Genomic DNA, 18,659 nt, shown 5'->3' on the forward strand with positions numbered 1-18,659 from the left:
GATTCTCCTTTTGACTTAATGATTGGGAAGGGCCCTTTGAAATGCACAGGAATTGTCCTCTGCCCATTGCTGGGATTGAAGGACTCCTCTGGTTTAGCTTCAATAGTGTGACCCAGTGGAAATGTTTTTGAATCTGCCTTTGTCCTTAGATAAATCACTTCTCCCTTCTAGACCTCAGTTTCTTCATCTTTAAGAAGAGGAAGATGTTAGACTGATTAAGAGGGGTCAAACTCTCTGACTGCAATACTCCCCAAATGCTGCTCAAACTAGATTAAAATGTCTTTGGGAAATGTTTAACAAAATAAATAAAAATACAATACAACATAAATAATATTAGTTTTTGGTTTGCTCAGACAACATACAGTAGTTTCTATTTGAGTTTGATACTACTGGATTCGATGATTTCCAAGACTCCTTTCAGCTCTAAACTTTATGATTCTATATTCCTAATATTCACTACAGAATGGAACTTCCTAAGCAGTCTTTGAGCTGTAGGATGGGATGATGCTTCCTGAGTCAGGCCATAGATAGAACCACCATGGTTACCAAACCCACTTCCAGGTGGATGAATACCTATAAAAAGTCTGTACAGGTTTTCTTGCAAAGTGCTGACTCTAGTCATGCTTTTCTCTCCATAGGCCTTTGCAGGGCTCCCAGTCGGTTGTCAGGCCTGAATGTTCCCTGTTCTCTGTCTAGTCCCCAAGCAGCTATGTTGACATGTGAACTACAGAGTTGTCCATACTGTGCCAACATCTTAGAGGACCCTGAGTTTGAATTGAGTGAGTTGGAGAGCTATGACTCAGACACCAATGGTGTTTATGAGTTCACTCAAGACCTGCGTCATGGAGACCACCGAGATCCTATCCAGCAGCCACAGCAGGCCCCTTCTCAGAGTGGGTCAAGGCGACGGGGAGGATCCCACAGGAAGAAGGTGGCAGAGAATCACAGTGGAGTGGCCTGTCTCTGGGCGGCCTTCGGGAACAAACTCAAGCGAATTGTGGATAGCAAGTACTTCAACAGGGGCATCATGATCGCCATCCTGATAAACACCCTCAGCATGGGCATAGAACACCATGAGCAGGTATGACTAGTATCAGCTATATCTGAAACTATGGGCTGGCTGGGGATGTCCATTGCCTAGGGATCCTAACCTGAGAATAGAGAATTGTTTCATCAGTTCCTCTGAGGCCCCCATGTCTTTCCCCTATTCCATCTGCCTTGCCAAGTAGAAAACCACCTTAGAAAAGGACTATGACTGAACATTAGCAAGTCTTAATTTATAGTTCTTTAAATTTACAAAGCATTTTCTCCTAATACTGCTGTGAGATAGGAAAAATAAATATTAGTATCCCCATCTTACAGATGAGGAAACTGAAGCTCATTGAGGGAAAGGGACTTGTCCATAGTCACATATTTTGGGGATCCCATGACTCTTTGAAATTTGTGGTTGGGAATGAGATAAGGATGAAACCTTTGGACCAGAAACATCTTTGTCTGGGGGTGGGGGGCAAAGGACAAGAGATAATCCCCACACAAGAACAAAAAGTTAGGAATCAAATCTTTCTGTGTCAAAGACCTCTGTGTTTCTTTCTTCAGCTATCTTGTCCCCTTTCTCTGCCCAGGAAAAGCTTAGGATTTCAAGGGGAACACTGCTCAGGAAAAACTGGCTGGAGTATCCCTTGGGCTTTGTCTTTGAGGAACTTGATCTTGAAAATATTGAACAAGACAGGGAGGAATCCCAAGTTTCTTGAATGCAACATACACTTGGGACTGCTACTTGTCTAGGCTGTGGTTTCCCATTATCCACTCCCTCTACCTTGGATGTCTCTAGGGATGAAACACAACAGTTTTTTTTTGGCAATAGGAGCAAATCCCCTGAGAGCCCAGATTAAGATACAAAGTGAGGCGGCCTTGGAAAGTTCAGAAATGAAAAATGGAAGTATCCAGAAGAGATTCAATCATACCAACATTGGCTAAGGGAATTAGTGTCTTGGAGTCTGAAAAAGACAGGAAATGGAGGAAGGGCATGTTCCCTGTTTTCAGATATGTAAAAGGTTGTCACATGGAAGGGATTAGCTTTGTGTGGTCTCAAAGGACAAACTGGGACAAGAGAATAGAAATAATGGGGAAGCAGATTTCATCTCAATATAAAGAACTTATTAACAGCCAAAGCAATCCAACAAAAGGAATAGGGTCACTCAAGATATACCGAATTTCCCATGACTTGAAATTTCTTGAGTGAAGGTCAGAGGATCATTTGTCACAAATGGTGTCTTTTAAAGGGATACCTGAATACACACGATACCTTTAAGGCCCTTTCCAGATCATAAATTCTTGAGCCCTTTCTCCTCTATATCCTGCATAGTCTATCTGATTTTCTAGAAAGTATCCTTCGCATAGAGTTTCCATCCTAGGAGTATTTGACTGTAGCTAAGAAAATGGGTCTCAAAGCCAGAGAATGAGCATGTCATAGGAAAAGAGCTCTTGGATTTAAGTCAGCATCCCAGAGTTCTAGCCCTGATTACCCCTGATTCATTAGGCATGATTTTAGTAATTCCCCATCCTGTACCAGGCCCCTGTTTCCTTCCTATACAATGAGAGGGCTGAACTCAATCATTCCTACAGTCCCAGTTCTAATCTGATTCTTTGAGGGGATCTTACATCTGCTTTGCAAGTACAAGATTGAGGTGGGGGGCGGTGAGGAAAAGACATGATTAGAAAAAGATCTCAAGGTTTTAGTGGACTTCAAACTCCATAGGAGTCAACAGTTCAATATGAAGTGATATAGTAGATAGAATACCAGGCCTGGATTTGGGAAGACTGACATTGATATCCTGCCTCAGAAACTTACTAGTTCTGTGACCTGGGTAAATCATTCCACTACTGCCTACCTCAGTTGCCTCATCTGTAAAATAGAAATAATAACAGGGTTATTGGGAGGATCAAATGATGTAATATTTGTAAAGCCCTTATCATAGTGCCTGCCAACACAGTAGTCATTTTATAAAGGCTTTATTTCTTTCCCCTTCCTTCAGCTATTGAGATGTTCATCATTGTTTCTGGGAATCAAGAGGCAATGAATGACTCCTCTATACTCTGCAGACCATATATGACTATTCCTTTCAGGTCCGGGAGACACAGTGATAATCTAGAGAATGTCCAGAAGGAGGGCAACCAGGGAAATAAACAGTCTTGGATCCAAGTCATCCAATGATGGGCTGAAGAAAGAAGAAGATGTTTTTAGACTAGAAAAAAGAAGACTTGGGGGGGGGTACATGATAACTGCATTCAAGTATTTGAAAGACTATCTCGTGGAAGAAGAAACAGACCTATTGGGTGGGTCCCCCCAAGGAGACATAACTAGGAGCAATAGGTAGAAATCTCAAAGATACAAATTTAGACTTAATGTCAGAGAAAATTACCCAGTTTTTTTGAGTTACTTCTGACTCTTTGGGACCCCATTTGGGTTTTTTTGACAAAGATATTGGAGAAGTTTGAAATTTCCTTCTCCAGCTCATTTTACAGATGAGGAAACTGAGACAAATGGGGTTAAGTGACTTGCCCAAGGTCAACAGTGTCTGAGAACAAATTCAGACCAGAACTCAGGAAGATGAGTGTTACTTCATGCCTGGCACTTTATTGTGTCACCTAGTTGACCTATGGATTACTATGTATTATTTTGCTTATTACTATTATCATGGTGCCATTAGAGTTCACCAAAAGTTGGGAGAATTTCCCAGGAAGCTAGTGGTTTCCCTTCCATTGGAGTTCTTCGATTGGAAGCTGGATATCCACTTATTGCATAGTTGTAAGGAAGCTTGTTTGGGGGTCTGGGTTAGCCTATATGGTCATTGAGGTCCCTTCCAACCCTGAAATTCTAAGGGACTGATTTTTCCCCAGAGTGGCCTTTATGATCTCAGAAACAGCTCCTACTTCAAGTCTACCACCAACTCAGATGCTGAAGGCCAAATAGGAACCCTTCAGTGGTACAGAGAGGAAAAATTGGGGTAGGAGGAAGAGGACACATGGGAGAGGGGTGCTAGAAAGCAAGGCCTACCATTCAGATCAATCCTGGAAAACAATGAGACAATAGTCCTCCATCTGAGAACAAAACATTCTCCAAATTGGCTGATTGGCTCTCAGAAGATGGTGGGCTGAGTAGAAGGAGAATAGGAGTGATGAGTCATCCTCAAACCTCTCAGCTGGCTATTGTACTGGGAGCTCCCTTAAAAAACTTCTGAGAAGATAATGGGATGAAGGATATTCACTCTTTCATTTCCTGACAAAATCCTGGATTTACTTCAACCTCAAATTATGGCCTCTGGTCATAATAAATTGAGGAATAGTTACTTTAAATCTGTAAATGCTATGGTCAGGGGAGGAGGAAGGGGACACAACTAAAGATTGATCCAAAGGAGGGAATGTTCCATCCCAAATAGCTCAGTTCTAAGCAACATGACCTAGAAAGAAAGGATCATGTTCCAAAGGTAAGATCCCAGACCTAGGAGTCAGGACACCTAGGTTCTAGCCCTAGCACTGCCAGTAACTTGATATGTGATCTTGGATAAGTCGCTTCATTTCCCCCTCTGTAAAACAGGATTAACAGTTCTTCTCTCACAGGTTATTTAAGTTAATAAATAGGATTTATTTCTCTTTAACTAAGGTTTTTTAAAATAGGATTTAATTATAATTCATTTAGGATTCATAATGGATAAAAGTCAGCCATTAGTCTTTATGCTCCCCTGACCAAAGCATACACAGATTTAAAGTAACCATGGTTCTTGAACAAGGTCCCAGCCCTATACAAGGCTATACTGAAGAGCAGCCAAGAGAAAACCCAAGCAGTGACCTTGAGGAATACATGGTCTATAAAGAGATAAAGAAGAGACATAAATCTTGACTTTGGGAAGTTTACAGTTTGACTCTGTAGAGGTTATCCATTGATTTTCTGGTGCTGAGAGTAAATAATGAAAGAATTAGGGAAAGAGTATGATGGTGAGTCATAATATGGGGAAGCTGAAGAAGAAGAAAGAAAATGAAGAAGGAGAAGGAGGAGAAGAGGAAGAAGAAGAGGAGGAGGAGGGAGAGGAGAAGGAAGAGGAAAAGGAGAAGGAGAGGGAAGAGGAGGGGGAGGAGGAAAGAAAGAAAGAGAAGGAAAAGAAGAAGAAAATAGTCTAGAAATGGCAAAAGTTGGATTTAACTGGAGTCCTTTCTTTCTCTGCATCCTGTGCAGAGATTCCTGAACCTGGGTGGCAACCATCCCAGATGTCCGTCATGCTCTATAAATATGTCCTAGGCAAATGTTTTGAAAGAGAATGATTATAAAATTATAGACTCGCAATAGAGTTGAAACAGACTTGTAAAGCTCAGTTAATTTAATCCCTCCATTATTTTAGAGATGAGAAAATAAGGTTCAGAGAAGGGATATAATGTACCCAAGGAGTTAGTGGCAAGGCCATTTCTAGAACCCAGGCTTGTTCTGGGACCTCTTGTGTTGCAGCATTACACCAAGGCATGACATGGGATGTCTATAAATCATGAAGAGTCCTGGAGCAAGAAAGGGATTCTGGAAAAATCAGATCATCCTCTAACTTTGAGCAGATCCAATGTTAGCCATGCCAAAAAAAGGAGGTTTAAAATGGGAAACAATGCAAATATATCTAAGCTAACCCCAAGATATTTTGTATAGGAAGGAATTCAGTCTTCCTATCTAGCAGCACCCCAGACTAACAGCCCTCAATCTTGCAAGAAACCTGCCGAGATGCAGCCCAGCCTATAAAAGTCTTGTTATGGCAAGGAATTAAATATTTTTACTGTACTAATATGCCCCCTTGTGATCAATTGGAGTTATTGCAGTTTCCCACAGTTACACCTATCAGTACACAATTTACAAAGTTTGTATTTGTTCATTAGAGCCTTGTAAGGGAAATATAGTAGAGACCATAATCTCCATTTTGGAGAGGAGCAGACTGAGGTCAGTGGAGATGTAGTGATTTACCCAAACTCAGAAATCAAGTTGATATTAGAGCTAGAACTAGAACTCATGTCTCAGGACCCCCAGACCAAGGTCTCAAACCACCACACTACCCTACCCTGACTTTCAGTGTGTAGTACTTGAGACTCTGAAAGAATCTGAGTTATCATACATATCCACATCCCACTCCCAACCCTAACCCTACTCCATCAGTTTCTTAGTGTAAGAAATTAGTGGCTGAATCTGGAATCAAAGGATCTGGGTTCAGATCCAACTCTGTCACTTACTACCTGTGTGCCATTAATCAGATGACTAAAGTTCCCTCCACCACTAAGTAACTTATAAGGTTTATTACTATTTGTGACATTAGGCAAGTTATTAGTCATTTGGAGGGCTTAGTTTCCTCATCTGTAAAGTGATTAGCTGTATGACTTCTAAGATTCTCTTTAGGTCTAAATCTGTGATGCTAATGAGCCCTGGATTGTTTAACTCATATACTGGTGAACTATACTTTAGAATAACTAATAGTCATCATTTATATTGTGTATTGTGCTAAGTAATTTAAAATCATTATCTCATTTGACTTTTACAACACAAAGATAGGTATTCTTAGGAAGCAAACAGAAGTTGAGTGACTTTTCCAAGGTCACCCAGCTAGTAAGTGTTCTGAGGACAAATTGAACTTGTCTTCTTGACTTTAGGCCCAATATTGCCATTAAGTAAACCCATTATATTAACATCTCCATTCTCATATAATAATAGACATTATCACCCACTCCTTTCTTAACCTAGATAATAGCCACCTCAATATTTGTGTCACAGCTGTTTAATTTCATCACTCTTCTTTAACCTTCCCCATATACTTTTCCCCTGCCCTTTTCTCACAATCCCTATTTTGGTCATTTTGTTGCCTTCCTGTAGTATCAGTGATGTGGGAGAGAGGAGAGGACTCCTAGTGTGGAAACCCTCCCTTCAGTTATAAAGGTGGACCATTTGTCTGTAATTTAGTCTTAGAGAGATGTTTGGTGTCACAAAAGGTTAAATGTCTGTTAAATGTGGAATGATTAAGTGTCTGTGGTAACACAGCCATGAAGTATTAGAAAGCAGACTCATACTCAGGTCTTCATTGCCTCCAAAGTCAGCCTTCCATCTATTATACCACCCTCCATCTCTACCATCCATCTTCTCTACAATGAACTTAAATTCCCATAAAACTTTCCCTTTTAGGGTATGGAAGGAAGATTAGAAGTCATCCAGTTCAGTTCACTCTTTACAAAGCTGGAAAATAAGTCACAGAAAAGTTGCTGATTTGCCCAAAATCATACAATAAGTGTCCAAGACAGGATTTGAACTCAGGTCTTCCTGATCTTCAAGGGAAGAACCAAATCACCCTTCCATTCACACATCTCTCTCCCTGATCTCTTCCTTCATTGCATGAATACAGAATGCCTTTTTGTTAGTTAATTGTGCAGCCTTGTGACAACTTTTGCTTTAATTCTCGAGTCATTTATTTTCTGTTCATTTATATGGCAATTCGAACATCTCCCTTCCTTATGGTCAAAAATAGTGCTTTCTTCTTTGTCTCCAACCCACCCATGTATAATCCTGGGAGAAATGAAGAGTAGAAATGGAAGAAAGGAAGGAAGAAAGGAAAAAAAGGAAGGAAGGGGTAGGAGGAAAGGAAGGAAGGAAGGAAGGAAGGAAGGAGGGAGGGAGGGAGGGAGGGAGAGAGAGAGAGAGAGAGAGAGAGAGAGAGAGAGAGAGAGAGAGAGAGAGAAAGAGGGAGGAAGGAAGGAAGGAAGAAAGCAAAAGAGAAGAAAAAGGGAAGGCAAGAAGAATGAAAGAAAAAAGGAAGGCAGAAAGGACAAAAGAAAGCAAGAGAGGATGAGAGAAAGAAGAAAAGAAAGAAAAAGAAGACAGGAAGGAAGAAAAAGAAGGCAGGCAGAAATGAAAGAAAGGAAGAAAGAAAGAAAAGGCAGGAAGGAAGAAAAAGAAAGAAGGCAGGCAGGAAGACACAAAGAGAGAAAGAGAAAAAAGAAAGAAAGAGAAGGCAGGAAGGAAGAAAAAGAAAGAAGGCAAAAAGAAAGAAGGCAGGCAGGAAGACAAAGAAAGAGAGAAAGGAAGGGAGTGGAAGGAAGAAAGACAGAAAGAAAGAAGAAAAAAGGAAGGCAGGAAGAATGAAAGAAAAAAGGTATAAAGGACAAAAGAAAGAAAGAGGATAAAAGAAAGAAGGAAATAAAGGAAGAAAAAGAAGGCAGGAATGAAGAAAAAGAAAGAAGGCAGGCAGGAAGACAGAAAGAAAGAAAGAGAAAGAAAGAGAGAGAGGGAAAGAAAGAAACAAGAGGGAGAGAAGAAAGAAAGAAAAAAGAGAGGAATAAAGGAAGGAGATGAAGAATGGAGGGAAAGATAAAGGGAAGGAAGGAGGGAGAGAAATAGGAAAGAAGGGACAAAAAGGGATTTTTATAACTCAGAGTTGTGAAAGTGAATTCAGAAAATTTTAATTATAAATTGAATAAAATTTTAACAAACATAAAATCAAAATGTATGACCCTGGGCAAATTCTTCCCTTCTCTGGGCCTCAGTCTCTTCCTCTGTAGGCTTCAGAGATTGTATGATCCTCAAGATCACTCTCAGTTGTAAATCCTGATACTCTGAAAATGAATTTGAGAAAAGCTAAAAGTTATTCAAAGAACACATGAAAAAACCTTGGTAGAATTATTCATTCTAGTCCCCAAGTAATATAAGAACAATAAAAACTCAGTCCACCTGAGGACCCAGCTTACAGGGATGGAATAGACAGCCTGGGTCACCCTGGAGTCCATGAAAGTAGTGTCAAGTTCAAACTTGATAACAACTGGAAGACCTTAGAGATCATGATTACCAAGAAAACTCACTATCCTACCCAATGCATATTATTACATGCAACACTAGAGCATTAAGGTCAGAACCTCAAAGTAGTGGCAAGAATAATGGGTAGGGAGGCCAAGAAGGTTTGACATGAGTTCCATAACAGGTTCCAGTGAATGGTAGTCAGTTTGGTTGAAACTATTGGGGGTTCCCTGGCATGTACCTACTGTGACCACCAGGTCATCTGGCCTTTAGCTTAAGAGGTCAGCATCCCCCATGGGATAGCCCTGCTCACTCAAGATGATTAGTGGGCCAAGATCTGGCCTTTATAAGGTTTCTGGTCCAAGTGGTTGGCTGAATAGTGGGTAATGCTGACCCCAAACCTTTTGGGATGGAGCCAGATCTGACTCAGAGCTCAGACTAGAGAAGAACCCTCTGCTTACTAATAGATTGGAACTTCTATAGAATCTGGGTGCATCTTCTGAGTCAAATATACTCTCAGGTCAGACGTATGGGTTTGAGTGACCCAGTTCTGTCACCCCACTGTATCAGCAAAGAATGTTAATTAGGAGCTTGTGGACCATTGTTCCTTCAAGGAGCCAGGGCATTCATTTCAAAGGTAAATTGGCTTCGTCCTGAACAGACTCTGATTTTTGTTCTCTGCTTGACTCTGACCTGATCGGGGAAAGCAAAGGAAACACACAGACAGTGGTGATCCTGAAATGTATTATTCCTAGCAAACAGCCCTAAATTGGCGGCTCTCGGTTGGACATTTTTCACAGCTGACAACTGTTCTGTGTGTCTGGCCCCGGGCAGGAGGCCTGTGAATGGTTCTTTTGTGTGGCCAACAGGCCCCGTATGGTGATTGTTTCCAGAGCAACTGAGTCACGGTGGGTCTACTGGACATAGGGCATGGCCCAATACCAGACCTTGTTCCCCAGGAAGCCTGGGAGAAGGGAGATGAGAGAAAGTACAGGGGTATGGACTTAACCAGAATAATAAGCTGTATCCTTCATGTCTAAACTCAATACAAAACCAGGCAGCAAGCCACTCTTTTTGGGGGGAGCAGGGGAATTGGGGGGGGGGGTGACAGCCAGACAGAGGAGAAGATGAAAACATAAATCTGTTCCAGGATCTGAAGACTTGTGACTTTGTCTCTTAATGGTTCCAAGTCATCAATTCACTCTAAGTTGTTTCTTTCAAGTCCATTTGGTTGCTAAAATAATCACCACTTACATATGTTCATAGTTTCAGGCTTTCCAAAGAGCATTCCCCATCCAGTATCTCATTTGAATCTCACAGAATTCCAGGGAAGAATGCTTCATTAGCTGTGTGTCCTTGGGCAAGTCTCTTTTCCTCAGTTTCCTCATCTGTAAAATGGAGAAAATAATATTGCCTCCCCCTCAGTGTTGTTGTAAGGATCACATAAAATAGTGTTGTAAAGTGCTTAGCACTTTATAAATGTGCACTATATAAATGTTAGCTATTTACTATTATTTGCTTGACAGTGGTCAAGTCACTTCCTCTTTCTGAGATAGTTTCCTCATCTACAAAACTATCACTTGATCTTACTTACCTGACAAAGTTGGGTAAGCAAAGTCCAGAAAAGTCAAGAAACATTTTATTAAGTGTCTACTATGAACCAGGCTAAGTGTCAAAGGAAAACGTCCCTGCCCTCAAGAAGTTCCCCTCTGATGAGTGAGACAACACACAAATAACTATGCACAAATAAGAAAGAGATGGGATACATTGGAGTTAATCTCAGATGCTAAGATTAAGGGAGGATTGGAAAGGGTTTCCTGCAGAAGGTGGGGTTTTAAACTGAGTCATGAAGGAAGCCAAGATCAAAGAGGCAAAGAGAATTCTTCCAAGAAAAGGGACAGCCAGTGACTATGCCCTGAGATAGGAGATGAAGTATCTTCTTTGAGGAATGTCAAAAGATTAATCTTTATAAATCATAAAATACTGTAGAGATCCAGTGTCCTGGGCTGAAAAGTAGTAATGTTGCCAGAGCTACTAAAATGTGGGGTTATTTGTAAACTTGAGAAATGGCTGTGCCTTCTGAATTATTACGTTTGCTTTTTGATATCTTTTCTTCTCTCCATTTCCAATCAGAAGTCACCTCTTGTTTTCACTGTATCTACCTCTAGTAGTTCTGCTGCTGACTTTCTAATGTGTGGTAGACTCAAAAACTAGACCTTCAAACTGGTTAGGATTTGTGTAAAATAAATTGTTAATAGAACTGAGGGAAGGTCTTAAGAATAAAGTAGAGCAGTTCTAAGGCACAACTATTTTGATGCTTAAAGGTTTTTTTTAGGGGGACAAAGGAAAAAAGGAGAGGTTTCATTTTTGGTTTCTGTATAAATTGACTTCTTATGGTGAGTGCTGGTTAATTTCCAAGTAGCTAAATTATGGGGTCTGAAATTTCTTGGTAGTTGATTGGCCAGGGTATTGATGGGTATGTAGGTAGGTAGATAGATAGATAGATAGATAGATAGATAGATAGATAGATAGATAGATAGATAGATAGATATGGCTTTAATTCAGCATGATCTAGTTTAAATACTGGTTTAAGGTTCTGTTTAAAGCACTGGCAATAACAATGCAAGCAAAAAAGACAGCTTACCTTCAAGGAAAATATATATAAAAGGATAAAGGGATGAAGGCATAGATTAGAATAAAAGAGACTAAGGAAGTTAGTGAGTAGACAAAAAATTCCAAAGATTCAGGAAAGGAGAGGAGAGAAGTGAACATGGATAGCCTGGGCCCTTTAACAACATTGTTTCCATCTGGAGATTCACCTATCAGAGAAGAGAGCCAGAGAGGTGAAAACTATTTCCAGGTGAGATGCTTGACAAGGAAGTAGGAAATCAATCTGCAGACCATCCACAAAACTTAGAGATTTACACATATATTCATAGTCCAGAAGGTCCTCTTCTGAAAATTATTGGGGTGGATCAAGTAGCAAATTATTTTGCTGGTCCACTTTCTAGTGAATCATTCTGGTGTTGCCCATTCCTAGGCTGACTGAACTTCTGCTTAGGTTCCATGCAGGGAGTAAGATAGGAGATCTAAATAGCTAGAAGCTTGGTGGCAAAGGGGAAAGGAAGTTAAAGAAGGCACAAGATACAACTGGGCCGATGCATGCCTCACAGGTCATAGCCTAGAAGGATCTTTTGTTAGACTAGATTCAAGAATCCTTGCTTGATATTAGGATCTGTGTGCTATTGTTATTTCAGTAATATCCCATGATATGTGACTGCTTGGCAAAGATACTAGACTGATTTGTCTTTTGCTTCTCCAATTCATTTTACATATGAGTAAACTGTGACAATGACAGTTAAGTGACTGATTGGCCCAGGGTCATCCAGCTATTAAGTGGCCATGACTAGATTTGAACTCAGGAAAAGAAGTCTTCCAACCACCAGGACTGATACTCAATCCACTGTGCCATCTAGTATTTGTCATAGTCAACCCCAAACCCAACTACAAGGCATAAGTATACTGGGGTCAGCACTGTCTCTAACTTTCCATATGACTTCAAAGAAGGCATTATCTATCCCTGGGCCCCATTTTTCCCCTCTGAAAAGACTAAATGATCTCTAAAGTCCAAAATTCTAAGATTCTATGAGTCTCTTTATCTTTAAAAATGCAATTTTGTAGTTAGTGGAGGTAAATTATCTTGACTAAAGAGCCCTTAATAATGGCATTCATTCCTTTCCCAGACATTGAACCCTGCATCATCAAAGTTCTGAAGGTAGACATAACTCTAACCTAATTCTTCCTTGACTGTAAAAAGTGCTCTTATAAAACTATTCTATTAAGATTTCAGCTTTAAAGGCTTTCAGGAATGTTCCCATCCTGGTAATAGATGCTGTTCAGTATCAGAGAGCCTAAAGGGATCTTGTAAGTCAAATAACTCGCAGAGTTTCTGAAGCTAAAATCAGCCTGGAGTCTGTGTGTGTGTGTGTGTGTGTGTGTGAGGTCCTTGTCAATAATGGACATAGAAAGAGAGAACATCAAAGTCAGGAGAAAGGGACCTTCAATATCAGCTTATCCAATTTCTGCTTTTTACCAAGGGGAAAAATAAAGACTGAGAATTGTGGATTTAGAATCTAGGGACCTGGATCCAAAACCTGGGTCTGCCATTTAACTACCATGGACTAGTCACTACCCAATTCTGTACTTCGGCTTCCTCAGTTGTTATTTAGGGGAGCAGGGACGAACAAGATGACTTTTCAGATCAGGTCCCTTACACCTCTATAGATGCAAAAATGTGAGAAAGGAGATCACTTACCCAAGAGGACACAATGAGTTTGTGTCATTAGACTCCAAATTTTATGACTGCTTTTTCCAGCAATTGGGATTTTAGGAGAGGGAAGACACAAAAGGGAATGGAGATCTATGGTCCCCTAGAAACCAAGAGAAACTCAAGTGAGAAATCAGGAATGAGATGGTCTTGCCAAGAGGTACTACAAGCCAGGTAAATCCATGTCTGGATCTTGGGCAGAACAGGGAAGTGATGGCCTGAGAGGTAAAGGTATTAACTATCTCTGTACCAGAAGTTCTAATTGACTGGTGGAAATTAGAGAAAGCTATCAGTAAGAAGATACTCACTCATTACATTGGCAGAGATGTTCTCCCTGATGTATGGATCCTAAACTTGCTTTTAACAAAAATATTGATTCATCTGCCTTCAGCTTAACTATGTTTCAAGGTCTTGTAGGAGATTTTCTTCCACTCAGAAGGCAATTGAGAAAAAATTCAATCCTTATAGCTGAAGCCAGCTACTACACTCTATTTCTGTTCTTTCCTGGAAGCAGGGCTTCCTGCCCTCTTCAGCTCAGGAAAACTCAGAATCTTTACACATTCAGGAGAAACAACTCAAACTATTACAAAGGAGGAGCTGCATTGCCAACACCACCCCTCTACCTTCCTTTCTCCCCAATCTCTGTGATTTATTGTTTATGAAACACAGATGCTCTCCAGCAGGGAAGCACAAAATATCTGAGCCATCTCTCACCATGCATGTCTGTGGTGATCTCAAGCATCACTTAGATTTTTTCCTTTCTTTTTTTATTTATTTTATATTATTATAATAATCTTGTGAGAATAAACATAAACCCCCACCCCCCAAAAAGATAGAGAAACCTCAAGAATATTGAGAGAGGAAAAAAAGTGTACTTCAGTCTTTGTTCAGATTCTAACAGCTGTCTCTGGGACGAGTTGCCCTCTTTATCATAAGTCCACCAGAGAACTCACTTCAATATCTTTTCCCACAGTAGCTATTACTAGCTATATTTCCCTCCACTCCATTCCTCCCCACTCTCTTTTATTCTATTCTCTTCTCTTTCACCCTGTCCCTGCTCAGAAGTATGTTGTATCTGAGTACCCTCACCTATGATCTTCCTTCTCTTCTATCACCTACTCCTCCCCTCCCTTACCCCATTCCCCCTTATTCCATACCTTTTCTCTCATTTTTCTCTTGGGTAAGATACATTTCTATACCCTATTAAGTGTGTATGTTATTTCCTCTCTGAGCCATTTCTAATGAGAATGAAGGCTCACTTATTCCTCCTCACCTTCCCCCATTCCACTCCATTGCAAAAATTTTTTCTTGACTCTTTTATATGAACTATCTTAGCCCTTTCTTCCTCTCCTTTCCCTTCCTCTCAGTACTTTCCTTTATCACATATTGACTCCATCTTTATACCATATTATATCATTATATTCAACTCCCTCCTGTGCCCTGTCTATATATGCTCCTTCTAATAGCTCTTATAAATGAGAAGGTTCATATGCATTATCAATATCTTCTTCCCATGCAGGAATACAAACAGTTCAACATTATTAAGTTCCTCATAATTAGTCCTTCTTGTTCACTCCTTCTATGCTTCACCTGAGTCCTCCACTTGGAGATGAAACTTTCTGTATAACTCTGGTCATTTCAATGGGAAAGTTTGAAATTCCCCTATTTCATCAAAAATCCATCTCCCCCCCCCCCCCCCGAAAGAGGATGATCTGGTAGCTGAGTCTCAGTTGTAATCCAAGCTCTTTTGCCTTCTGGAATATCATATTCCAAGCCCTATGAGTCCTTAATGTAGACACTGTCAAACTCTGTATAATCCTGACTATATAGTCATAGTAGTTAAATTGTTCATTTCTGGAAACTTTTAGTATTTTCTCCTTGCCTTGGGAGTTTTGGAATTTGACCATAATATTCCTGGGAGTTTTTCTTTTTTTTTTCTTTTTTTTAGGATTTTTTTTGCAAGGCAAATGGGGTCAAGTGGCTTGCCCAAGGCCACACAGCTAGGTCATTATTAAATGTCTGAGGCCAGATTTGAACCCAGGTACTCCTGACTCCAGGGCTGGTGCTCTATCCACTGTGTCACCTAGCTGCCCCTCCTGGGAGTTTTTCTTTTGGTATCTCTTTCAGGAAGTGATTGGTGAATTTCCTGAATTTCTATTTTACCCTCTGCTTCTAGGATCTCAGGGCAATCTGGCTATATTAATGAAGTCTAGGCTCTTTTCCTGGTCGTGACTTTCAGGTAGCCCCAAAAATTTTTAATTATTTTAAAATATATAAAAATATTTTAAACATCTCCTGCCTCTGTTTTTTAAGTCAGTTGTTTTTCCAATGAGATTTTTCACATTTTATTCTAATTTTTTGGTTCTTTTGGTATTGTTTTATTATTTCTTGATTTCTAGCAAAGTCATCAGCTTCCTTTGATTCCATTCTACATTTGAAGGAGTTATTTTCTTCAGAGAGCTTTATTATCTCTTTTCCCAGCTGTCCGATTCTGCTTTTTAAGGCATTCTTCTCTTCATTTGCCTTTCGGGTTGCTTTTTCCATTTGGCCTAAACTGGTTTTAATATGTTATTTTCTCCAGTATTTTTTGGTATTTCTTTCACCAAGCTACTGACTTGGTTTTCATGATATATCTGCTTTTCCTCCCAATTTTTCCTGTACTTCCCTTAATTGTTTTTCAAAGTCTTTTTTGAGCTCTTCTATTGCCTGAGCCCATTTTTTATTTCTCTTTGAGGCTTTGGATACAGAAGCTTTGACTTCGTCACCTTCTGGGTGTATATTTTGATCCTTCATGGGACCAAAGTAATTTCCTATGGTCAGATTCTTCTTTTTCTGTTGTTTGCTCGTTTCTTTAGCCTATGACTGATTTACTGCACTTCCAAGGCTTTGGGGGGTTTTGGGGGACACCCCACAGGGCCCTTAATTCTTTCAAGGTCTCATGAGAGGCTCTGACTGCGCTCTTGCCTGTGCTCTGGTATGTGATTGACCACAGCCACTCCCCTCTGCCCTGGAGCTGTGAGGAGGATTCCTGCCCAGCTATGGTAGTATAGGGGCTCAAACTGCAACTTGTATCTGAGTATGGGCAAACATCAGAGTCCTACCCCAGGGAGATCAGAAAGACCTCTGAAGTCTCTCCCGATCTCCTCACTATCTATGGGCTGGGAGCTCTGGAAGTACTTGGTGGCTCTGCCAATTCCCATTGCAGGTTCTCACAGCAGGGCTGTTCTGAAGTCAGTGCTCTGTACTCACTCTGGTGTGGCATATTTATCTCACCACTCCTTCAAGCTATCCCCAGTGATCCCTGGGCCAAGAAGTCTGGAAACTACCCCTTCTACTATGGACCAAGGTGTCCCCAGGGACCCAGGCACCCTATGGGCTGGTCTAGCCCTCAGTTCCAGTGAAACAGACCTTTCCTGGGGAACTTCTAAGTTGTCTTTGACTGGGAAATTGTATCACTCAGTCTTTCTGTAGGTTCTTCCCCCCTCTAAATTTTGGCTAGAGTCATAATTTGACAACTTTTGGAGTTTGGGGGGGGGACAAGTTTCTGGGAAATACCTACCTTTATGCTGCCATCTTGGCTCCACCCCCCCTCCATCATCTAGATTAAAAACCTCAGTGGTGTAGGACCTCTTCCTCATGCCCCATTTCCAAGGATAGAACATTCACAACATTCTGTTATTTTTCTCTTTAAGTCATCTCTGTTACCCATTCTCTCCTTTCCACCCTGATTGGTCCCACTCTATTCAGTCCCTAACCTTCTTTTATTTGTAATATGTACTAACTGGTCTCTCTGCTTCCAGTGCTCTTCCCCCTCCTCTCACCAATCCATTCTATCACACTGCCAGATTAGGACACCTATTACAACTATGGCACTCCCCTACTCAAAATACTTAGGGACTCCCCTCTAGCTACATCAAATGTTTGCCATTCTAGATTCCAAAATTTTCCAGTCTCTTTTGAAGGCAGGTTGGGATAGGATCCTCTACAGGCCTTAATTTTCATATGATTAGAAAATACTTGGGCTCAGATTTATGAAATCTCTCTGAAGAAGTATATTTCCATGTGCTTCCCAGTTTGATTTCCAGTCAAGAGTTCTGGATAAACAGAGCTGGTTTGGAAGAGCTCCCAGCTCAAGAACAGGTCATAAATAACAAAATCCTCATAATTATTCAGAATAGCCTGGTAGATTGCTGCAGTTTGGGGAAAAGAGAGAAACCTGACCTCTATCCTGAGTTCACCCCACTGTTGACCATCTTTTTATACTCACAGCCTTTGCCCCAAAGGATGGAAAGCTTGCCTTGGGATCTAGGGCATCCCTGTGCCATTGAACTTAAAAAAAAACAGCTCCTAGTGCCAATGAATGCATTCAGCATTAGTATTCATCCACAGGTCAAGAATCCTCCGGAATGGCCAGTTGAACTTTATTTCTTTCCCCCAACTGAGTAGCTTTAGTGGAATTGCTTCTCCCCACCCCATCATGGGGTCACAGGATGCAAAGTTAGTTCATCAAGTCCAATTCCTGATTTTACAAAGCAAGAAATTAGCAAAGAGAGTGAAATGACTTATCAAAAAGCGTTTTGTCATTACCCTCTGACTTTGAAGAAGCTTGGACTGAACTCCTTTGGAATCAGAACTAGATTGATTTCTCTTACTAGGGAAAGATTTAATTCGATTGAATGTTGGTTACAATCAAAGGAAGTTGGTTTGAATCTTAACTCTGCCACTTTCTGTCTGCATCAATTGGACATGTCTCTTAACCTTTCTATGACTTAGCTTTCTTATCTACAAAATGCGTGGAGTTGAAAACTAGATAGCTTTCAAGACCCATTTCTAGTTCTGAATCTATGTCCTAATCTTTGATGGCTCATTGTGGATCACCACCCCCACTTGGTCAATGGCTTACCTGATATCATTCTCAGAGTTTTCCCAGAAACTGTATTTGACAAGTACCTGGAAATGTAAAGAATCCTGTACTCTCAGTGCATGAGTGAGTTATGAGGACCAGTCACTTCCCTGCTCTGAATCCAGATTTTCCCCTATAGACAATAAGGATATTGAACTCCTAAGATTTTCAATAGTGGATCATATGGTCAAACGTCTATGTGGGAAGGTCACATGAATTTAATTATATAACTAATTGTATTCAGCTTCAATTATTATTATAAATTTATTCAATAATATTTCAGGACACCTACATCAACCTACTTGTTTCTATGGGCTTGTTAATTCACTAAAAAGTTTTTGTTAAAAATTTTGGATGGGTCAAGTAGGCTAAATTTGAGCTCCATTCATTTATTCAACTAGAGACTTACTAGAGATAGTATGAGTCAGTGAATAAAAAACATTAATTGGAGTAGCAATAATAGAATTTGGTTTTCTTATCTGCTAGATGAAAGAGTTGAATTAATGACTGACCTCTGAGGTCCTTTCCAACTCTATATCTAAGATCCTCCAATCAAATGATATAATGTTTCTTTTTAAAAATCACTTAGCACAGGATGTTTGACCTTCATTCTTGAAGAGGACCAT

At 40.4% G+C, this 18,659-nt stretch overlaps 1 protein-coding gene across 1 annotated transcript in view; it reads left to right on the forward strand.

Annotated features, from left to right (window-relative positions):
• CACNA1H (calcium voltage-gated channel subunit alpha1 H) overlaps positions 1-18,659 on the forward strand; it is a 446,470-nt gene that overhangs the window by 347,549 nt on the left and 80,262 nt on the right. The window contains exon 9 of the mRNA XM_074197130.1: positions 639-1,081. Within this exon, the coding sequence (XP_074053231.1) occupies positions 639-1,081 (443 nt within the window). The remainder of the gene's footprint in view (positions 1-638; positions 1,082-18,659) is intronic.

Source organism: Macrotis lagotis, chromosome 8 (assembly GCF_037893015.1).
Source record: "Macrotis lagotis isolate mMagLag1 chromosome 8, bilby.v1.9.chrom.fasta, whole genome shotgun sequence".
NCBI classification, from domain to species: Eukaryota; Metazoa; Chordata; class Mammalia; order Peramelemorphia; family Peramelidae; genus Macrotis; species Macrotis lagotis.